Source organism: Trachurus japonicus, chromosome 11 (assembly GCF_045865225.1).
Source record: "Trachurus japonicus isolate A0001 chromosome 11, Traja_1.0".
Taxonomy (NCBI): domain Eukaryota; kingdom Metazoa; phylum Chordata; class Actinopteri; order Carangiformes; family Carangidae; genus Trachurus; species Trachurus japonicus.
The window spans coordinates 29,982,908-30,007,942 of NC_140917.1; the positions used below are offsets into that span (position 1 = coordinate 29,982,908).

Below are 25,035 nucleotides of genomic sequence, written 5' to 3' on the forward strand. Positions count from 1 at the left end.
TATCGTTTCGTTCAGTCAAGTCATTTCCGCATAGCACTCTTTCTCTGTTATTGGTGTTCACACACACACACACACACACACACACACACACACACACACACACACACAGAAGCACGCATGCATGACAGCAGTGCGTGGTAAAAGCGAAACTCATACAGACAATCTGGTAGCAACCCCCCCCCAATCTACAATTTATGGTCTTGTCACTTTTTATGCACTTATTATTATGACAAAACCACTTATTTACATCCAGAGAAAAAGAGGAGCTTGCTATGACCAGTAAAGGTCTAGACTTCCAGTCACTTCCAGGCAACTAAAATTGCATTTAGCCAGACCACAAAGGGATAAAGGCTGGTTTTTTTTATTTTTATTGTGATACACTGCACAATTGTTATGTATTTCCTATTCTTTTTACTTCCCAATTGGAGCTGGACACACAACTGAAGACTTGCTCAGCTTATCCAAGCTTTATGTTATATACCATAGCTATACAATAATGATATTCAAGGCTATCCTGCTTTCTTTTTTGGTGCAATTTGCAAAAAAAGTACCAGCGAGGATGACATCAGGCTTTTTTCTTTCTTTCTTTTTTTTAACATTACATTGCCTCGAGCAACTGCAAAGAAAAGCTCCAGATTCTTTTGTATGTGACAGGCTGTATGGAAACCATCATTATCACCTTCAAACTATATCTGAATTCAAACCTTTAGATATAATTTCTGCCCTTCCATTAAGCTCAATGCTCCAGAAAAACCTAAATATGCCTTTAAAAGCCAACTGAACAAATTTGGAAAACTCATTTTAGAGATGCATGTACTAACCATTTATAACAAAACCAAAAAACTGAAAATCTTTAAACAATTAATTAGCTGTTAATTTGGTAGAAGATTAATTGTTAAACATTATAAAATGGAAAGGTGAAATCTGGCAATCTGATTGGTTGTTAACTGTGATATACTATAATGAATATTATAATGGGGCTATTTTATTAGATAATCTGTATGTTTTAAAACTACATGACATTGATTGTGTATTCCTCTATCATATTGCCATTATTGGTAACCGTTTTATAAATATCTTTTATTTTACACTTTATATATTCTCATATACCATCACTGCCATGATGTATTGCTCAAATGTAAGCTTCATTGTGTTCTATATGAGTGAAAAACAAATTCTCAAACTGTATACTTTCCTCTCAAGGGAACTTCAGAGGTTGAAAATGTATTTGGTATGTTAGTCCAGAGAGGCTAGAAATGTTTAAGGGTGCTTTTACACAGGCAGTGTTTTGGTTGACCCAGCTGACCTTTGGGCCAGAGTGCGGTGCTGGTGGGTCAGAGTGAACACCACAGTCCAACTCTGGAGCTGAAAAGTGAAACAGTGAATCATTTTCACTTCTGTGGTGCATATCAGTATGTGTGAAAACACCCTAAAATACCACAATATGCAGCTGTGGTGGGTTTGCAAAAAGAAATGTTAAACTAAACTTTGTGATGTACAGTTATGGAGGAAAAAGTGTTCACATCCATGCAGCAGCAGCAGCAGCAGCAGCAGCAGCAGCAGCAGCAGCAGCAGCAGCAGCAGCAGCAGCAGCGGTCTTTGGAGAATGTTGCTGCTACATGGTTTATAACATACTGTACTGAAGGAGTCCAACAAAGTGGTCTCATATAGTACACTCCCTGCTAAGAGGGTTATTAGAATGGAGCTAGGTCCAGAGAAATGGTCTGTGGTGGCCACCAAGGACCCTGACAGCAATCACACACTCCTGTTTACTCCACAAATTGGCCCCTGAGAGGGGCCTGGGCGTCTGTAATGCCAAGTTAAAGTGATTGAGGTGACTCCTAGCTATTGATTTTCTCTTCATCTTTGGCATCCTGCCTGGCCACCGTTGACCATGTCTCCTGGTCCCTGCAGGCTAGTTAAGCTGCCCCTGCTCACCTTTAAATCACATTAAACTGTGGTTAAACTGGCCGCATCTCAAAGACAACCATCATTGATGAGGTCATCATGTTTTAAGTACCTAATACGCTTGAATAAATGACCACACTTGAGTCTCGGGCTTATTGATCGCACACTCCTTGTGGCATTAAGATTAAACTTGAATACAGATAAGGGAATGTGGAGAGCAACATGATTTATATCACACAGGGATTTGTCTTCATTCCATAAATGCACAAGTGACTAACTCATTCACACTGCTAAACAAAACACCACACTGAACTAGAATAGCCATCTTGTGTTTATACACCTCTGTCATCACGTCACATGAGGTTGACATGTCTGTCCTTGTCCTAACTCACGTAGTAAAGACTAAATGGTATGTTGTTTTTTTGGAGAGCTAAAATAATGACTCTATCTATTTAATCACCACAGTTATGTTACAAAAAAGCAGGAAAAGTGTTCTTGCAAAACAGTCAGAGTGACTATACCTTTGACGTTTTCATAAATCGTTGTCAGTGAAACAAATATCCCTGCACAGATCGATTAATCCTGGATTCCAAGTGTACATTTAAACCAAGTTCGGAAATATTTCCTAAATGTTCTAGAGATTTTGGGCGATATATCGTCATGAGAATGGGACAGGTGGAAAGACAGAGAGAGGGACAGATAGTTGGCTTCTTCCACCCATTGGTTGAGGAGTTGGTGTTCCCTGTACCTCACTCTAAATACCAGAGTATGAGTAATGATACCTATTTTTTTACTTTGAATTTAATCCACATAGTAAAGTCAGCCAAGTGTGACACTTTATTAACTTAATTAGGCTAAATTAATTACTGTCTTTCACAGGTCAAGTGATGAAGCCTCTGATTGATAGCACAGCTTGTAATATTAAATATTTGTATTATCTGTCTGAAATGCAAATGATATGAAAGTGTATATCAGCTGCTACAGACCATCAGTGTCACAACCACCTTGTGGTGTAAAACAGCAAACAATAACCTTAAGCACACAATTGACACACGTAAACAGAGCTGAAGACTCTGAGGTCACAACAGAACTTACAAAGTGTTTGCTGAGTGGGAGTATGCCTATGGTTATGGAGGAAGTAGAGAAAATTAAACTTTCATGGACAGTAATTTCCACTGTTGCAATCCTTTTGATGACAACAAGTCAGAGTGCAACGAAAGATGTGCATCCCACACAAGTTCACATCTGAGTACTTTAAACACTGCCTGAGCGACTTTAAGAGCTTTTGGCATTTCAAACCTTTTATCCAAATCTTCTGGTCTGATTCACCGTGGAGCCCAGCATGCCAGGCAGTGCTGCAAGGGTGTAAATAAAGCCTTAAACAAGTGCCCTTTGGCACAGTAACCGACTTGAATTAAAGGCCATCCTTATATTATGGCAAGACTGTCACTTTATTACTGAAATCAATTCTGTAAGAGCCTGAGGAGACAGCAAGAGGAGTGTGGCCTTGGTCGGAGTGAGGTTTATCTAAGTTGAACAGGCTGAGAGAAACACAGCGTCTATAATGAACTCAAGCCTGTCTAATACAGCCTTTTATTGCCCCTTTGCACTGCAGAAATGTGTGTAACACCACAAGAACTCAGCTCCTGCACTTTTCTGCAACACTGTAAACCAAGCAGCTGCTCTGTCATTCCTAACAACACATCAACCACACAAATCAGACACACAAACCATCATCAACCAGGTATTTTGTGAGTTATCATAACCTCAGAGACAGAATGCACCCTGTGACCTTTAGCAGGAGACAATAAGAGAAAGAGAGAGACACACATGAGCCGTGTTTCCTCTGCAGGAGTTCCTGGTAAAAGGAGGGGGTAGGAACTTCTACAGGAACCGTCCTCTCACTCGGCCTCTCGGTGGCCGTGTCTCCACTGCAGACAGGACGCACCGGGATGTGCGACAGTTTAAATCATCGCAAGGTCGTTGTGCAGCGTTTTTTTTACTGCTCTTGTTCAGAGTGATTGTTTTTTTCTGGCAGTATAGACACTTTCTAAAAAAAAAAAAAAGATGGGGTTTTTAATTGCCGTCTCGATCGTCACGTAATCCTATGATCGCGTATTTATCACACTTTTCTTTTTCTTTTTTTTTAAACCAGGCCTACTGCTACTCTCGTCTTTTACTGAGTTATTCTCTCTTTTTTTCCGGCCGCTTTTCCATTTTTAGTAACGTTGGGTTTTAAAAAATACTGTTTATTTTGGGGCTTTCTCTTACTGTGCGTTCACACCAAAAGCTTCCAAAGGGTCAAAAACGCTCGAGGGTGCGCCTCAGACAAGACAGCTTCCAAAACGGCAAATATTTTCAGCCGCTTTGGTCGACGTCAAAGTTTGATCGCGCTGGTCATTGGGGAGCCGAAATACAAATAAAAGGAAAAAAAGGCAGCCGAAGGACATCTCTATTCTGGCACGTTGCCGCCAAACCGCGTCATAGCTAATTACCCTAAGTTAACCAAGGCTCAACTTCTCGTCTGGTGACGCTTTGGAAGCGCGGTGACGCACAATTAGCGTCACATCCTGCTTTGAGTCTGACCAATCAGCACAGAAGCCCCACCGAGACATTTTCAGGGCCGATCTGAGTACCTACCCCCAGGCAGGGACTCCGTTAGGCCCCGTAAAGGTTCCTGTAAACGGCCCTGTGGGGGAGGTTCCTGCCCCGTGAAATTACCCCCAAGTTCCTGCAGTGGAAACGCGCCTATGGTAACAGGAACACATGCCGGGAGCTATACACTGTTGTACATTTGAATTATATACGTCTTTTCCAAACCCAAACACGTTGCTATAGTAACAATGGTGATGAAGGTAGACATTCTGCCTATTTATTACTGTAACCATGACAACATAGGGGCACTATTTCAGGACACTGTTGATGGTTGTTCATGTTGGAGGGCTGGCTGTTCTTATTACATCAATACAATGGTGTGTGCGTGTGTGAAATAGAAACATATGCCAAACATAAACAGACTGGTTTTCAAACAAGAGATTTGAGCAAAACCATGGTCAGCATCACATACTGTAAGATACACTGTGCTGCCTCCTGCCTACCTCTTTCCTCAGATATCATTTGCCTCTAGATAAGAGCAGAGGCTGCAGTGGGGCTATGACAAATCACTTCCTGTAACGTTCTTTGTAGCAGACTGTCAGGAAGAGGGACTGACTGCCCACTATCTCTGCCAGCAGCTGAATCTCAGCCGCAACAATCAGGTAATATTCTGCACTTAATGTTGGCATTTAAGAAACATTCTCCCCCGACAGGCAAAAACGGTGCATGGCTTGGCATTTAAAAGAAGATAATAAAACTTTCCTTAAATACAGCTCTCATCTCAGAGTGCTTTTTAGATGCCCTTAGTGGAGTCAATTATCTCCCCACACTTGCTATTACTGAGACACTCTGAGCACCTTGTGCCTTAAAAGGTCTGCACACCATGCTTTCTCAAAAATGTCACATTCTTAACTGTCTCTCAAAATGGAGACCCTGCAATATCTGAAATGCTGTACATGTGTTGGCGTTTTTCATCTATTTGTTGCTTATACATGTTTAGTGTGCCAGAGTAACTCTAATGGATTAATAGAAATTCTATAGAATCAGAAATCATCCACCCCTTATAGCTGTAACTTTCCAACGTGGAAAATAAATTGATTGGTATCATGGATGCGTTGAATCAGCTTGCAGTTACTGAAAACAAGGGATATTTTACTGGAGGAATGGTGAAATATACAGTATGTTCTGCCCTAGTCTTACAGCGAAGCAAGCCAAAGCCAGAAGGTTCTCCCATTTGATGTGAATAAGTGGGAGTGAGGAGGAGACGGATGGAAGCAACTTCATAGAGAAAAGAGTCACACATTTCCCACCATGCCATCATCAAGAACTATTTATTTGTAGACTAAGCATGAGTAGGGTCAGAACAACCTGCTGCGAGGAATAAGTTAAAGAGTGAAACATGATGTCCTGTACTAAAGGTAGCTTGCGGCATAGCTACCAATAGCATTACTTGTTAACAACACGCTGTGCACGTTTTTTGGCATAGTTTGTGTAGTTGGTAGACAGTGTGATCAGGGATGTGATCTAAAATTGTTTTAAAAAAAACAATGGACTTGGTTGTAAATGATGTGGCCATAAAATGGCTGAAACACATGGGATGATCATACTGATAATTTAGCTAGAAAACATAGCCTATATATTCATAAATTCATTTTTTTTTTAGCAGTCGTCCAACAGAAGGAATAAAGATGGAAGGAAAGTCAAATGGAAGCCAGTGAAACATTAGTATTTTCTACTCTGGTGTCCTAGCTGCTGAACAGCAAATTGTAGCCTACTCGGGAGCGTGCCTATGTTCCCTCAGCCCTATGTTCCCTCAGCCTTATGTTCCCTCAGCCCTATGTTCCCTCTGGACTCTCTCTACCTATCTGGACTCTGTCTATCTGGCCTGTCTAGCCTCTACCTGGTCTTTTTACTAAACTTAACCAACTCCTTTCTTCATTGCCTAAACCCAACCAATGGTGGGACCAAAGGGCTGTGGGAATAGGGCCTAATTTTCAGTGACAACAAAAGTTAGAAATGAGGGAACATAGGGCTGAGGGAACATAGGGCTGTGGGAACATAGGGATGACCCCGCCTACTCTTGTAGATGGAGTTGACCTCAAATACAAATGGCTACAAAATGATATAATGCTAAACGTCTGTTATATTTAAGTAGAAGCCATGAGTTGGCTCAACTCTCAACTCTTACCTGCAATCTGTCATCTGTTTACCTTTATTTGACTCTGAACAGTCTGTTTAATAGTATCCAGAAACATTTTTGTGCCGATGTTGACAATGAACTTTAATGGTGTATTACATCATACTGTATAAATATTTAAACAAAGCTTGTCTACCTCATTACAGCACTACACTAAGATTAAGTAGAGCATTCATGTTCCAGGTGAATCCAGTTCACCTTGCTTACTCTGATGAAGATGTTACTTTTAAACTAACATGGATGACTGTGCGATAGTGTGTGTACTACTACAAACAAGCGGCCGAGCCAAAGCGAACAGAAGACTATAATTGTTGATCTCAAGATTAGAGATTTGTCAAAGCAAGTCAGTCAAACTCCAAAATACATTTCTCTTCTGCTGTGTCTGAAGACATGCGCACACATACATACACACACACACACACACTCACCTTGGACGAGGAAGTGTCACACTCTTGGCAGATCCAGCCATATCCTGTCTGCTTAGGGGATTTCTTCAGTGGGGGGTCCAGACACCCAAAGTGATAGCAGAGTTGGCACTCATCGCACCTGAGGTACAAGGGGAAGGGCAGGTGTTACACCTTACATAAATAAAGCCACTGTCTGTTCAGGAGTAATGGTGACAGGGCAGCCATTTGTCAGTCAGTCAGACTTTGTTAATGCATCCTAAATTCCCTTGAATCTGTTCACTTGACCTTACACAGCCGATGACTATCCAATGGTTCGTATTAGGCCGTAAAATTAACCCTCTTATCGTTTCATCCTGCTTTGACATCCAGGGACTGCACGATCTTTACTTCATAAAAAAGATTGATTCATGCTCAGCTAATCGGTGGGAGTTTGTAGCTCATGACCGCGCAAGAGTCCTGTGATCGAGACCACAATTTGGCACCAATTCCTTCTGAGTGTAATCAGATTTTGGTTTGCAGGTGGAGGCACGGCCGTCACGCGATCGTGCTACACCAATGAGACACCTGCTTTTAGTAAACACAACGGCAATATGGCGGCCACCTGTTGCTCACCCTGAGGTTTCTCCTGCTTGTTTTCTTGGGAGTGTTCCTCAGTAGATGTGAGGGTCAGAGGATGTTGTCATCATGTGTAAAGACCTTTGAGACAAAGTCTTTGTAAAAATGGGCTATACAAATAAAACTGCCTTGCCTTGTTTTTTGTAATCTGAAAAATTATGTAATATTAAAAATAATAATAATAAATGTTGATATGCTATCCTAACAAGGATTTCTTCTGGAAAGCGATTCAGATCAAGTAAAGGCAGCACCAGTAGGCTGAACAGTTTTATCAAAGGGCTATGAATGCTATTACACTTTCTCATAGTGAAAGTTTAAATGATTTCTTCTTTTTTTTCATTTTAAAAGTATATTTTTGGGGCTTTTTTATTGCCTTTAATTGACAGCGCAGTAGAGAGAGACAGGAAATGGGGAGGCAGAGAGGGGGAATGACATGCAGGAAAGGGCTGCCTGATGCGGGATTTGAACCGGGGCCGCCTGCAGTGTAGATGGTAGCCTCAACATGGGGCATAAACCTAACCTAATGACAATAAAATAATTAGTTAATTCATTCAATCAATCATTCTAATTCTAATAAATAAAGGATTAGGGTTATAATTAATTATTGATATTTATCAATTATAATGAATAAATAATTGGGCGGCATGGTGGTGCAGTGGTTAACACTGTTGCCTCACAGCAAGGGTTAAGGCCAGCTGGTGCCCTTCTGTGTGGAGTTTGCATGTTCTCCCCGTGCATGCGTGGGTTCTCTCCAAAGTTCTCTCCAAAGACCAAAGACATGCAGGTTAATTGGCGACTCTAAATTGCCCATAGGTGTGAATGAGAGTGTGAATGGTTGTCTGTCTATGTTAGCCCTGCGAGAAACTGGCAACCTGTCCAGGGTGTACCCCGCCTCTTGCCTGAAGTCAGCTGAGATAAGCTCCAGCTCACCTGTGACCCTAGTGCAGGATAAGCGGTATAGAAAAAGAATGAATAATAAATAAGTCTAAAAAATCTTGCACCTTTTCTTGTTTTATATAGACAATATTAATTTAGCACTGTTTAGATTTCAATAGTCTCTTTCTTTGAGAACTTTCTGGTGTGTTTTCCTCTTACCACTGCTGCTGTGTTGTGCCGGAAGACACCATGACAGCCGCCATATTGCCGTTGTGTTTACTGAAAGTGTGGGTATCTTATTATCTTATAACCAAAATCTCATTACGCTCAGAAGGAACTAGTGCCGAATTACGGCCCCGATCACGGGACTCTTGCAGGGTTATGAGCTACGAACTCCCGCTGATTAGCTGAGCATGAATCGATCTTTTTTAGGAAGTAAAGATCGTGTATTTCCCAGATGTCGGAGCGGATATCAGTTTCTTTAAGACTTTTTCAGATTCACCTTACGGCCTTTATAAGGATTTTCAATACCTGGGCCATCAAATGAGGATTGGATTTTGATAAGGAAATTACTGTTTAAGAAACCAAAACTAAAAACTGGAAAACAACTAAACAAACCGTTATCTGTTTTTTCTTGGTGTGATTATGAATTGAAATAAATAATTAAAATATGCTAAATGCTATCCTACTGGTCATGTACGCCAATAGCTTGACTGTAGACCTCAGTAATGAACTTGGTGACTTGTTATCACTACGAATAATGGCCAAAAGTGAAAAAAAAAAGATCCAAGTTTGATTAAAGCAACCAACAGCACCCAGCAGGTATTCCACCTTTATGTAGACTGAAGCTAGCCAAACTTTAATTAGCATGAAGTTATGGAATGCAGTCCTCTGGCACTAGAGTAAGAAAAGCTGTGAAACAGGTGTAATAATATGCCTGTAGTGTTTTCACATTCAGCATGGTAGATTTACTAAAATCAGAGTAGAAATTTAATTGGCATAGATAATTGGCATCTTATGAGTTGTAGGGGCATAAGCAAACAGCTGCTGCACATTAACACAAATATGCTGAGGCAGGTGGATCTCTTCCCCACACTTATCCAGAACAGACACACCGACAGACACAGAGAATCTTGGATGGGCTGAGCATGCGTATCTGCCTGGAAACAATGGGAATTTAAAGTGCCCCCTGGCTACCAAGCAAATAGGAGACATATGACCAAAGCGTGTGTTCCTCACTAATGAGCACACTCCCATTGTTGCACACAAACTGGCAATTGATTTCACATGAATCTCCAGCTTTAGTTTCGCTGTTGGAGACAGTTGAAGACCTTCCAAACTTCACAGGAGTGCTCTTTTCATTATACAGGACTGTGATGACTTTGCTTCTGAAAGTACTACACCTCCATGATTCCTTTGTAACAGCAGAATGTAGAAAGTCGGTGGGCTAAACTTCATCCTTATTTTCTGCAAAACGGCCACTCACAATAACACAACCACAATCTAATACTGTAGGGGCTTTGAGACGGACTGTAGTTCTTCTCAATCTGGTCCGAGGAGTCACATGCAGTGACAGTTAATCCACAAGGAGCTGTTTCATATAGTTCAGCTTGAACCCTGACATGCTCATCTGCATCACAAGAGCAAGATGTCTCCACTATGCTGATATCTGACAGAGCACAGACCAGCTCAGAGCCGTGTACTGTATATCCGTATAATGCGAGTCTACAGGACAGCGGAATGCTGCCTCTAAATAACACATTATCTGCCGCGAAACTCGTTCGTTATGATACACTAGTGCTATTCCCCTTTGAGTCCAGGGTTAGCTGTTATCAACATCCGGGGTCTGTAGGTTGACCTACTAACCTCTGACCTGGATGATGTCATCTCTTAGTGCTGCGCAGCTCATTCTGATAATAATGATTCGGCGTTCAGGTCCATTTTTAGCGCAACTAGCTGGAGCTTTAGTGAGTCCAGGTTGCGGAGAGGAAGCCTGTGGAAGCTGAACTTCGTCCAGCTGCTCATTTTGTTCTGACAAGTTGGAAACACGCAGAAACGAACCGTAGCATTAGCGGTAGCAGCCGCACGGCGCTCAGAGATGGCATCATCCAGGTCAGAGGTTAGTAGGCCACCTACAGACACCGGATGTTGATAACAGCTAACCCTGGACTCAGAGGGGAATAGCACTAGTGTATCATAACAAAATATTGGTGAAATGAACGAGTTTCGTGTTATTTAGAGGCTGCATTCCGCTGCCCTGTAGACTCGCATTATACAGATATACGTGGCTCTCGGCTGGAACTAATTTTGTCGGAACGACTTGTAATGACACCAAAGTTATCTGGGTGAGTAAATGATTGTATTTTATGCTAGAAATAAGGTCCAGATTGTAAAAAATGGCAAGTACCCTTTAATCATTAGTATTTGCAGTCAGACATAAGACATAACGTAGTTTGCCTTGATTTGCATCTAGCCAGGCAGGCTATTTTCACTGACAACCACTGGCACATCATGTATTTACTACTGCCACCAAACTTTCAGTACCACTAACTTGAGGATGTAAGAATGAATTTCACTATAATGGTACATCACAATTAATTAACTAGATATTTTGTATCACAAACCCCATAAGAAAAAGCTCCCGCACACTGTCATCACTTGCATAGATTTATTGAGCTGAACAACGTTTCGGTCCTGAGACCTTCGTCAGGTTCTGAAGGGCTAGGGTTAGGTATCACAAACCCCAAATTCAGATGATCAGTTTCCCCTCAATCTTCCCTCAACGCAGACAAGCTACAGGACAGATTTTATGTTGTGTACGTCATCAGGCTTCATTCACTCCTTCCTCTACAGATATTTAAAGGCTGGCCTTCAATTTTTCAATTTTGTCAATGAAATACACTTGTTCAGGTGTCAGAGGTTAGATCTACTCTATCATTTCACCTTCCTGGCCTGACATTGAAGGTTATACAGCACTACAAGAAATGGTGAATCAATCTAGTAGCTATTCGTCAAAGTCTTTTCATACTGTACATTCAGTTTATAGCTTTGTGAAACCAGACAGCAAACATATTTTTTCTACCAGAACATTGTGTGTCATGACAACTAAACTAACTACACAAAAAACAAGATGCACAGTAAATGCCATGGTTTCAACTCTGGTGGCTGTAATGCTAACCCCTGCAGCATGGTCATACACTCACAATGACAATGCTAATTATAGCTGCTGCGCAACGATGGGTCAGGTCCGGGCTATTTTTTTGGCAAATTTAGGCAATTCTGAGCAACAAACAGGAGAATAGGAAGACAACACAGTTGACAGTATATTATTATTAATTATAATTAATTATAATTGAAAAAAAACAAACAAAGTGATGGACTTCATAATTATGAAATGAGTGGACGAAAAGTTTCAGCAGTATTGGGGCTACATTTTGGTGAAAGTTGCAAAACTGTAGCATGTGCAGTTGGTTTGGTAGGAATTTTTTTAAGTTTTTAAATTTAAAAGCTTATTCCCCCCCTGGGAAGTATGATTTCCTCGGAATAAAGAGGAGAAGAAGAATAAAGAAGGAACCCTAGGAATACAATAGGGTCCGACCCTAACAAGTAATGTGTACAATGTATGCACACAAATCCACAGTTGTCAAGAAATTTGCCTGTTTTTTTTTTCCCATAATTTTTGGTAGATTCAAATTCAAATTCAAATGTATTTATATACAGTAGCACCATATCATGCAGAAGCAGTTCAGAGTGCTTTACATAGAGATAGGACAACATATTAAAAAGTAAACAGCAATAGATACTAAGATACACAGAAGTTCATACACACAACAAGTTTGGCTTTGAAGGAGCACAACGTCGGAGCATTTCTAAGATCATGTGGTAGACTATTCCACTCTTTAAGTGCATAGATGCTAAAGGCCATGTCACCTGATTTGGTAAAGGCTCTGGGCACATGGAGGAGATCTCTACTCTGTGACCTGAGCAGTCGACCAGGATTGTGAGCTGATAACAGGTCTGATACTGTAGGTACTGTGGAGCCAGACCTTTAAGTGCTTTGTAGACCAAAAGGAGTATTTTAAATTGAATTCTGAAGACAACAGGTAGTGAAGGTTACGGAGGATTGGAGTTATGTGGTCTGATCTTTTTGTCATGGTTAGAACCCGTGCAGCTGAATTTTGGATAAATTGTAATCTGTGGATTGTTTTGATTGGAAGACCCATAAACAGAGAGTTACAGTAATCCAGCCGGCTCATGACAAAAGCATGTATACGTTTTTCTAAATCGGACTGGGAGAGAAAGCCTCTAATCCTTGAGATATTTCTGAGTTGAAAAAGGCTACCCTAGTGATGTTGCTGATATGGCTTTTAAAACAGAGATCTCCACCCATGATAACACCTAAGTCGATTTGTTCACTGAGATAATTCACAGGATAAGTTTAAACCTCAGAGTATCACCCATTCAGTGGATCACTTTTGTCATTTTTACTTTTGGCTTTTTTGGCAACTGTGAAGGCTATGAATGACTGCCATTAGCACCACTAGAGCCACGCTACTAGTGTAGCTACAAAAGAGGGCTTAAAAAGAGGCACTTTTAGGTGATGTGTGTGTAAGTAAAAATGTGTCTCATCCAAAACAAAACAGCTGCAATGGTTTTAGTTTGCTTATCCCACCTGATTCCCCTTGACCAAATTTGAATATTTTGGTCTCAGGAATGGCAGGAGACACTTCAGCCAATATCAAGCTGGTAGCTGGGAAAAATACATCTGGCTGACGTTTGACCTGAGAAAGACACATTTTCGCCTGATCTGTGTAATGTAACCTGTGTTATTCTCAATCTCTCAGAAAGTGTCTGAGTCACCTGCTATGACCAGCCTCTATCTGCTCCCCACACTGCCCTTACACATGCAGCCACTGCAAGGTCCTTGATGCTATCTAAGCAATTTGACCCTGCTTTAATCATTGAGAAAATTGAGCAACCCCCCACACCCTCCAACCACCATCCCCACCTTGCACGTTTGAAACTGACAAATCCAATCACTCATAAGAGAGGTTATTGATTGATGTAATCTTATTGGACGTGAGGTGGTGGTGGGGACATGATTGATTGCTTTTGTCTGCTACACATGTCGCTCTCAGTTGGTGATTTGTGTCCACTTTCATCTGGTGTTTTGATCTCTTTGCAAAGTTCTTAGATCCTCCCTCCCCTAAGGCATCAGTCCCGAAGCTGAATGAGGGTGATGGCCCACAAATCTAAGATGACTTTGTTTGATTTTGTCCATCTCTTCAAAAAATAATCGCTGTCACATTTCTTTTCAGGTCTCATGTAGAGGAGTCATAGCTCCAGGAAATGCAATGAGCCTCCATTAATTCATATACTGTAACTGCTGGGGATATTCACACATATATCAATACAACTAAAGTAAATCATACTGATCAGGGCAAAGAATAAACTGTTACATCGACTCCATTGGGTAGAACTGAAGGAAGAGATGTTCTCTTAATCAGTGTGTTTGCATATGGATTTAACCAGCCAAAGATTCTACACTCCTTGTAGCGTTAGTGGACATTCATGATACAGAGCTCTTAAAAGTCAAGGGGATGTTTTTTAATTATTCAAAAGTTAATTGCACTCATCAACAAAAAAAAAATTGGTGCATTTTAACACTGGTTCATTCCTTGTCCCTATGTAGTGCCAGCCACAGCTTACTCCATAGAACCCACTTCACCAATGCTTAACTAGTAGAAATATATTCTAATCATATCAATGCTTGTAGGTGTTGCAGGCAGCCCCCCGGCCAATCACTTCCTGGTCAGACATATTTGTAACCCCATGCAGAACTGGCCCTTAACGAATGTAGAACTCTTTCTGGTCTCTGAATTCATGTAACATATGAGCTCATTTTGAGTTGAGTTGACACATGTCAAAAAAAAGTTGCCATCAAACTCAAAATGAGCTCATATCTTACATGAAGTGGTAAAATGTCAGTTTCAACATCAGATATGTTGTGTATGTTCCATTGTGAATAAAATATGGTTTTATGAGATTTACAAATCAATTTTACACATCTCACATGTTTTTTTTGGAATTGGGCTTGTAAGTCACAATGATTTTCAGACACTTGTTTGTAAAAATGGGCTATACAAATAAAATTGCCTTGCTTTGTCTTTTTTCAAATCTTTTCTGGGTGTTTAGCAGTACTGTACCATTGCAACTATGTTCTTTCAGACAAACCACAGTCCAAATATTAACAATGTCAGAAGCTACTGGTTTAAATCTCTGACGCTGACTGACTGAGGACCCAGTTGAAACTGTAGTGTTTATTATCATTATTTGTCATAACCCTCTCACACTGAACACCCATGCCATGACCAATCATCATTTCATTTTTTATAACATTTCTCTGGCCCCACTTGCTGGACACAGCTCAGAATGTATATAAAAATGTAATAAATCAAAAATAAATATTTGCTGCCTTGTGCTCCATGCAGTCCATGTTGACACCAGAGCGTGTAGTGTGGTGGTGGCTACAATGAATGGCTGCTTTGACTAGCATGCTGCGAGTCCCTCCACAGGGCTTGGGGGCATGGGGGCATGGGGACCGGTTCATCACTGCTTGCAGCTTCTTCTTTTTTTCAATTCAACTCTTCATTTGTAAGAGAAATATTTTTCTTTAAAAAGCCACATTCATTGCAAATACATCAGTTCCAATAAGCCTCTCAGCTGAAATGCCAAAGAAAATATTTAGAAATTTTCCACATTGATTGATTCATTATAACAAAAACAAGACGTAAGTGAAACACTTAATCATGCTTGTTGTGTCCCCTCAGAGTTTTACCCACAGTTATGGGTCCAGGCACTGATAGTTGGTTTTTGGCATCAAAATCTCTTTTGTCTCCAGTAGCACTAGTGTCTGAAACCAAGTGGCTGAAACAAGGCAGTGAATTTATCACAAGTGAGCAATGCAATTACTTTGGGAGTGGGCACGTGATAGAAATCAATATGTCGCAAAGCATTCAGCCATTGACTCTCATCCATGACAAAGTGCACCAGTGTCTTTCTATAGAAAGCATTATTGGACTTTGTGGGCCTCCTTGTTTTTGATTTACTGTTGGGTCATTGCCACATTGTAAAAAAGCCATTGTTTTACAAAATGGGGAAGTAATGTATTGACTGCTGAAGTTGCACCTATGGAGAAAGCAAAGTTAGAGCGACTGCCTTTATTAGCTCATCTGGACACAACTCATTCACAGCTGGATAAGAAGGGAAAGGGAATAGAATAGAATAGTGATCTCTACACCTCTCAGCTCTTTGCCAGCAGGGGGCCTCAGTAAACTGGGTACAGCACTGTACAAGAGTTGTTATTAGCAGCAGGTCTACGTCCTCACCTTTGTGCAAACTCAAGCCCCTAACCTAGCCAGAATCAACTGGCACTTTGCTACAGGAATTCCATCAGATATATGCAGCTTGTAGCACACTGCATCTTCTTTAAAGCAAGTTTTATGACAAGGTAGTCAGTGGTTCATTGTTTGTGTCTAATGATTTAAAAGTAGGGTAAGGGGAAACACGGTGCAGTTAAGAGAGGATAAGACAGAAACCATTTAAGGATGAGGAGAAGGAAGAGCATGTACCTCAAGAAGTATCTGAGCAGACCTAGACTGTGACAGATTCAGTGGGATAAAGAGAAGAGGAAAAAGGCTGGGGAGTAATAGATTTTAGCTGCTTGGCCACACTTCCCACACAGCCCCAGTCCCAGCTCTTGTGTTTTCTGTTTTAATAGGGGAAAAAGGGTAAAGTCAGCAAAAACAAAATGCCACCATTAAATCATCTCCCCGGATCCAGTGTCAGAGCAGTAATGGAAAACGCACTCATCATCGGAAAGGTTACTGCTTTCCAGAACCTCCCTGCTAGCTTTTCTCTCTCTTTATCTCTCAGCCCCCGACTTCCTGCATCTCATGGCCTCAGTCTCAGCCCCCTGAGCAGAGGCCAGGCTGTAGCAGTGCTAGTCTATGGTTTGCCGACTGTTGCTCAGTTCCTAAAGGCTTCTTGGTTGGCGATGAGGGAGCGGGACAGCTAGAGTTTGGTAAAGTCAGTTGGTTCCATCTTGCAGAGATGTCACTAAATGATTCTGCCTCCATGTTAAAAACTGAATTGTATCCGTTTCTGTGCTCTCCCATCCGTTACACTCGTGTTTTTACGGAACAATTTGAAATTTGAAAGCACGGAGGGTCAACCACTGCATCTTAATGGGTATTTATCTTATTTACATCCAGGCAAACATTTTCCTTTGAAAGCCACAAAATTTACTTCCTAGTGAATGCTGACATTCACTATAAGCCTCTGGGACAGCAGTCACAGGTCATGTGATGTTGGCCCGCTACGTTCCTTCTGACACAATTATATCATTAATTTAAAGGTACATTGTGTAGGAATTACTCTCATCTAGCGTTGTGGTTGTATATCGCGAGCAACTCAATCGTATTTTTCATGCTGCATTCACGTGAAATTGGGCAGACGGCAGACAGACGCTACACGTAACGGCATTAACAAGATATGAACGGCTAATTCAGAGCTTACCGGAACACTTCAGTTTGTTGATGGGGGTGATTACTGGTGATTAATGAAAAACATACTTTTGAACAAAATAATCGATTTTCGTGAATAGATAACAGAAGAAGTTACACAATGTCCCTTTAAGGCACTGTCCAATGTGCAGTTACTTTGGCAGAGTAAAGAGTTTTTCATGGAGCAATTTCTTGAACTTGTGTGTTTCTCATCATCCAACTTTTTGATTTGACGAAGACTAAGATGTGACGCTCCCCCAGGTTCCTTATCCCAGCCTGTGAAATGTGTTGACGCTGGTGATGATGGCTCTCACTGGTGAGGGTGTAAGGTTCCTATCATCTGTGTTGTCACATTTAATTATGAATATGCATGACACACACACACACACACACAAGTCGACATGATTATATATTCTTAATCATTGGTTTTTAGGCTGTCAACTTTAGTTTCCCATGTTCTAAATTTAATATTCATGGGTCTTTTTTTGTTCTGACAAGAATCAAAGAATTACACTGTACTCTACCTCAGACGAAAAAAGAGCAACATTTCTCAACAAGAAGGCCACTTCCCTGGTGATAAATCACAGATGACAGAGGGCATTACATGCACAAACGGACCGCTGCTGCCGCACCTTTAGAACGATTAATTAGCTGGCTGACACTCATTTATCACTGCAGCAATAAGGTGAAAAAGTCAAGAGTTTATTAAAGCTCTGCTTAATTTTCAAGAGCTATTGGCCAGAGGCTGAGACACTTTTCATACACAACTGGAGCAACATTCATATTGTTACTTCATACAGCATCACAATAACACAGTACACATTTCTTCTGAAATATTCCCTTTAGAGCATGTCTATAAACAAAGATTAACACATGTTTGGAAATCAAAAGAAAATATGGTGGTCCCTTCAAGACTACATCACATAAGAGTTCAACTCTGTTCACAAGCTTGATATATAATTAAGTCTGTAGGCATAAAAAGAAAAGATGTATGTTTGGCCTCTTCAATAAATACTGTACACATCGTCACACTACCTGGCATTCAATTTCTACATGACCACACCACTGTTAAATTACTATAAAGATCAGGGTAAATAGATAAAGCCATGCATTGTATAACTGACACACAGTCTCTGAGAATAACTGAGTATGAGTGATGGAAAGGAGCTGGTCAGAAGTCAGCAAGCCATTCTGCACTGACACCTCATCTCTAAAGACAAAAGCAGTGAAACTGTAAGGGTTTGACTGCTCCCAAAAGCATGCATACTGGGTCCTGGATAGGCAACGGAGTGACACATGAGGGCAGAATGTGACACTTGTCTTGAGCCCTGACAGAGCAGCAAGCAGCTGCTGTTTTGACAGCATTGACTATGGACCACCAGGGACATGGACAGAAAGCTGGGATTCTGTCTGATGATATGTCAGTTCAACTGTTACTTCAGTACGTGGAGACAAAGAGGAAGAAGTCTAAAGACACTAAGGACATTGGACTAATATTTAAGTGTTATTACCACTAACTACACTACAGATGTTTTCTGGCAGCATTGCTTCGCTGCTACAGTTGGTATTCTGGAAACAAGGACTTTTCTTACTACTGGTCTTTCACTTACTCAAAAAAACACAACACGACACTCACGTCTGAGAAATCCTATGTTCAGCTCAGCCTGTAATTAACCAAATTCACACTGAAATTCTAAAATAGGCCTGGATTAAATCAATACTGCTGATTGGCTCTGCAGATAAGTGGCGCAGGGAAGTGAACAATGTGAAGCATGAGCCGGGTACCAGCACAGACAATCTGCTGATCTACAGTATTTCTCATATATTTTGAGCAGCGAGCAGCTAGAGGCACAGAGAGTTAGACTACCACAAAGAGGGCAGCGGGTTTTATGACTTTTAGAGCTCTGTTAGCTTTTTGTTTGTGCTTCCACACTGCGAGCAGCAAGCCAACAGGATTTCACTCATTTCCTACGGAGTGAAGGAGCCAAACAAGTGAAAACAAAAGCTCATTAGTCTTGGAGCAACTAATTACTCACAACAGCTAGATTTGAATGCATTGTTAAAGATCCCATGAAATGGGCACTTGACTTTTATGGAAAACTGCAACTACATAGAAACAAGTGCATCACCTTCAGTGGTGACGTCACTGGGGTGTAATACTGTTACTGCAAAACTTCTGCCTTTCAAATTAAAAGTACTACATAGCGAGCTGACTCCATCCCATAGTTGATAGACCCTTGGTTTACACTTCATATACCTTACTGTTTCACGTTTAATCCCCCACATCTTATTTCCAAATAAAGTACATCACATTCAGGAAGTAATGATGCCATACCACATAACCTTTGAAAATAACAGGACTCAGGGTCTAATAAGAGATAGACATGGAACAGTTGCATCTATGACTTGGCTTTAATGATAAGCTCTTTTGTCATTGGGCAACAAAATTAACACAGTACTGTGTTTACTTGCCAAGATCTTTTACTGTACACCTTTGCATAGATGCAACTGCAGCCACAATTGTTAAAAAAAATAACCCATCAACCAATTTACTTGTAGTGTATACAAGCATTTCAGAGGCTACTGTAACATTAACCAAACATTACTGGCTGAAAGAACCTTTCATGATTTGGACTCCATAATTTAGATTCAGACACTTCTGCTCAATTTTCGTTGGACAGTTGTTGGTCCAGTTTGGATCAGAGGTGGTTGCAGGGCGGCGTGATGGTCTCATTCTTCAGCCTGACCCGAGTGCCATCCTTCAAACGCCTCAATTTGCCTCTCTGTCTCTAAGCCAATGGTCATCTGTCCCGAGTTTTTATGAGAGTTGAGGTTGGCTGCCCGGGCTCTCACAACCTGTGCAATGCAAAGATACAAAGAGTCAGGGCAGCACACCTCACACCCCGACCAGCAACCCTCACAACGTAAACGCTGCCTCAACAGCACAAGAGAAACACAAACACTTTGGCATACAAGTGTTCAGGATATTGTATTTACTTGATACTAGTCTTGCTATGGGCATGGATCCTTTTCAAAAAGCTGTACAAGACATCACTGCATAGATGTAAATGAGCTTTATCTTAACTATAACGTTTGTTGTGCTGATTTGATTTGAACTTGTTTTTTAACCTTTACATGGCTTCAGTCTGCTATGTAAAGTGTTTCCAGGTGAATAAGGTACGTAATATAGTGTTTATATAGGACTCAAGGCACTTGAGGTGAATTTTCAAATAACAGCCAATATTAAAGGGATAGTTCACCCAAAATTCAAATTGCACTCATTATCTACTCACCCTCATGTCGACTAAGGGCTGGGAGAAGTTTCAGAGTCCTCCGTGACTTCTCTGAGTTACAGTGGGGCTCCGTGCAGCACTGCATTTCCATATGACGGTTGCAAACGGAGCTCACTTTTCTTCATCCAAAAAGACACACCAAAAAACATCCAAATACCTCCATAGTGCTCGTCTGTAATGTCCCTCTTGTATTGAAGCCCCAACATGAGAAATTGTTCCGAAAAAAATTAAATAAGTCTATGTTTTAAGCTTGTTTGTAGCGGAAGCTCCCAGCACTGCTCTTCCTGGTCCGTCCAAATCTTGCACGATTTTCATTGACACCCAGTTCACGGCTCCGCAAATCGCGCAAGATTCCGGCAGAGCAACACTGGGAGCTTCCACTACAAACAAGCTTAAAATATAGACTTATTTAATTTTTTCAGAACAATTTCTCATGTTGGGGCTTCAATATAAGAGGGACATTACAGACGAGCACTATGGAGGTATTTGGATGTTTTTTGGTGTGTCTTTTTGGACGAAGAAAAGTGAGCTCCGTTCGCAACCGTCATGGACATGCAGTGCTGCACGGAGCCCCGCTGTAACTCAGAGAAGGCACGGAGGACTCTGAAACTTCTCCCAGCCCTTAGTTGACATGAGGGTGAGTAGATGAAATTTAATTTTGGGTGAACTATCCCTTTAAAGTCTACATGAACAAATACAGGCCGACTGACAATCTAATAATTACGCGATTGGGGGTGATGGGTGGTTAAATGACCTATTCGCATCTGAAATTCAGCATTTGTACAATCTCACAACAATAATTTCGTAAGAATGAGTCAAGTCATACTCAAAAGCATGCTGATTTCTCAAATTCACAAGAATACATTCACAAAACAATTCTACACATTTCTTTAAAGGAAATAACACGTCCTTGCAGATATTTGACATTAAAATTCTCCCTGTAATAAATGGATTTCAACCTGCGACTAATCATTTTTTCTCTACTACTTTTAATCCTTTGATTGTTTTCCTGATTAATTTAATCTTCTGGCAGAAAATGACTGAAAGTAATAATGAAAATAATGAAAACATAAATGCCATATCTTCAAAAATTGTTCAAGCAACATTGCATAATTCTACAATTGTCAGATATTTCTTTTGCTGACTCATGTGGAAGAAAATGTTGCTTTTCAATGACTGAAAAAATAGCAAAATGAACGCATTTGGGATTAATTTGTGAGTGACAGAGGGAAAGTGTTTCTTTTAAAATAGCATCAGAGTGGTTAGAATGCCATGATTGCTCATAGAGTAATTTAGTGTTATGTATTTATTATGATAACATGTAACGATGGAGTGTTGAGTTTGTGTCAACAGCAAGTTAAAACAGAATAGATTAGAAAAGCAAGAGGTTCCAAACTATACTGATGAAAAAAGGGATATTAGGGAATAAATTCTGCTCTTTAATACACTGGTCCATGTGGCTGAGTTATGTTTCAACACAATTCAAATCTAATTAAATGGTTGAAGTTGAAATGAGCCAGTTTCAGGAAAGAGTAAATTCTGTCAACTAAAAGGTGAGAAAAGAGTTTCATGTACAAAATTCTTATTGTCATTTGGCTGACATGGTGTCTGTTGTGATCTAGATGTCTTTTTCTCCAAAGAATTCCAATGTCAAAGAGGAATCCTGTTTATTAGATGCCTGACACCTGAGATCCCAAGAAAGGAGCAGAATAAACTGAGCTATTCATTATATCCTAATGAACTGTGCAAATGTATGTGGCAGGTCAATACAGGTGGCCTATGGATAGGATACTCTCAGCCCGCTCATTCTCCACAGCCCAGGCATCCAGAGCCTAATGAAGACTGAACTTTAATCATGAGGAGGATATGGCTGCCTCATGAGACACAGACACACACAGACACACACACAGACACATAATAACCCACCCCCCTGCCCTGCTCCACACATTCTCTCACCTCACTAGGTTTTCGTTGTCACCCGGCCCTTTGCAGGTTGTACACTCAGTCCTTGTGTCCTCGGCTTTAGGTTTTTTCTGCATTACAGACTGCCGTTGTCTACGTTCCCGTGGCAGTGGTTCCTATGGAAAAGCAGCTGGTTAGAATCCAGAGCTGTGAGGGCACATGTTGGTGGTGAGAATATATACAGGAATGAGATGTTTATATCAATACAGAAACATCAGGGGTGAGATTCATAAAACTCTGCATGCACATTGTATTTCTTATTCTTGTTAGAATTATGAAGCTGTATGTTCCCATGGTTTTGTTTGTATAAAAATGCTGTCTGTGCCACAAGTGACAGAAGAAAGATGAGACAGAGGAATGAAACTGGGGTAAGGACCTGCATGAGTTTACTCTAATAGAATTACTGTAAATGTAAAGTCAATCATTCACTGAACGTCACTTACTGGGACTAAAGGCGTTTTAAAGAGGCTCAGACAGGCTCACTGTGATTGGTAAACATTGAAATAGTATGAAAATGCAGGATGACTCACAATATGTAACTAAGACATTCAATGATGCTGAAGGTGTTTGTCTGTATGGACAAACCTCTAATCAATCAGTTGAAGTAACTGTGAGCTGTGTTATTTATAACTACATTTTTAAATTTAAAAGGACAACGAGGAGTTTTGGAAAGCAAAGTGTTTTCACACTATATTTCCCATTAACCTTTAATTCTTGGACTGGCACAAGGCGGACGAAAGCGAACACATTTGCCAAGAATTTTTTCATTTATCAAGAGTGGAAGTCGGAGGTTGTAGTCGTAGTTCCGACCATAAACGGCGATTCGGCGGCGTTATTCCCATGACCCGCTGGGCAGCGTCCGGGAAACCACAACTAGGAATTAGCAGCAGCAACAAGCCGCACGGCGCGGCGCGGCGCTCAGAGATGACATCATCCAGGTCAGAGGTTAGTAGGTCAACCTACAGACCCCGGATGTTGATAACATGCCACCCCGGACTCAGAGGGGAATAGCACTAGCGTATCATAACAAAATATTGGTGAATGAACGAGTTTGGCGGCAGATAATGTGTTATTTAGAGGCTGCATTCCGTTGTCCTGTAGACTCGGATTATATGGATATACGCGGCTCGAACGACTCGTAATGACACCAAAGTTATCTGGGTGAGTAAATGATCGTATTTTATGATAGAAATAAGGTCCAGATTGTAAAAAACGGAAATTCCCCTTCAAGCAGAAGAGACAACCTGGGTGAAAGGGAGTGGGAAAAAAACAAATGTAAAATAAGGTTAAAAAAAATAGGACTGAACTGGCTCCTGAGGAACTTTAATATGTACATAGCATGTGAACTACAACAACAGAAGTAGATATGTACAGCGGGACCAAGAGACAAACCTCAGTTTTATCTTCTTTATCTTCACAGATCGGAACTCTCTTCCTCTTCTGTCCTCTGGTTCTCTGTCAAACACAAAAATAATTTTTTTTTTTTTTAACTTTTGAAGCTTTGATTAAAATCATTATGCACCACAACTCAAAGTCAAATTTTTATTTTCATTCAGCTTAGCTCTGAGTGGGACCTGCTTGAGATCAGGGCATCTAATGGTTCTAAGGATTAAACAATGTAAACAGTGCCCACCGACTGCCATCTGCTAAACTCAAGATGGCAGAAGCCAAGTTTAAAAGTAATAATCCTTTAGTTATTATGATGTACTAATGGACATTAGCTTTAAAAGCCACAGCAAGTTCTTGGTGATATCTTTGCCTTGGGCTTTGCCTTCATGGCAAGAAACCCACCCTCTGATTCATAAGCAATAGCAACCAAACATGAAGCACTGCAGACACAACTTAAAAAGTAGGTATTTTTTTCTTTTTTCTTTTAATAAATCCACAAATTATTAAATCTACAAATATTACAAAAAGTACACTTCTCATCAGCCTAAAAATGGCCAGAGTTGAACTGATCTGACACAGTCCTGATGAGTTTTGGGACTGAAATCCCCCAAATAATGACAATGATTGAATGAAAAAATTAATGTTGTGTTTAATACTTTGCTACAAATAAATACGTTATAGAGAAAGATTTTACATCAAGTTTATTCTATGCATGAATGTATGACTGAGCTGTGATTTTAGCTGAATTTGTTGTTACATCACTCAGAGAGACAGTTAAAAGATCGTTCACATCAGCTGCAGTGCCTGAAAATAGACTTCTTCAGAAAGCAGTTTTGTCTTTGTGCTTTTTTGGAAGGAAAAGTCACTAACTGGGACTAGGAAGTTGGTTAATATAGCAACTAAGGCGTTAAATTAGCAACTTTATTTGTTTAAGAAAAATATAATTTTGAGAGACCAACAACCAATGAAAAACCTCATACGCTTAGCCAGTCAATAATTGTTCTAACCTTATCAGTCAGTCAGTGAAAGGGTCACAGTATAGTATAGTGTAGATCGATGAGTGAAAAACATTTCAGCACCAGGCTACATGACAACATGGAAAATGTCTCAATGTATTCTGAATACACTAGATGTATAGTGTGTTTATATTGAATTGAAAATTCCTTGACTTCTTTTTAAGAAGGCAGAGAGAGGGGGAAAGGGCTGCCCGATTGGGGATTTGAACTGTG

At 40.6% G+C, this 25,035-nt stretch overlaps 1 protein-coding gene across 4 annotated transcripts in view; it reads right to left on the bottom strand.

Annotated features, from left to right (window-relative positions):
• Window positions 1-25,035, bottom strand: part of phf14 (PHD finger protein 14) — an 83,442-nt gene that overhangs the window by 17,090 nt on the left and 41,317 nt on the right. For 2 of the 4 annotated variants that reach the window (XM_085792248.1, XM_085792247.1), the window contains exons 15-17: window positions 23,810-23,872; window positions 22,412-22,533; window positions 7,129-7,246 (exon numbers count right to left, since the gene is read on the bottom strand). In XM_085792248.1, coding sequence (XP_085648374.1) covers window positions 7,129-7,246; window positions 22,412-22,533; window positions 23,810-23,872 — 303 coding nt within the window. Of the gene's footprint in view, window positions 1-7,128; window positions 7,247-17,843; window positions 20,019-22,411; window positions 22,534-23,809; window positions 23,873-25,035 lie in introns of those variants that run through there. The other 2 variants (XM_085792250.1, XM_085792249.1) reach the window with 1 other exon arrangement.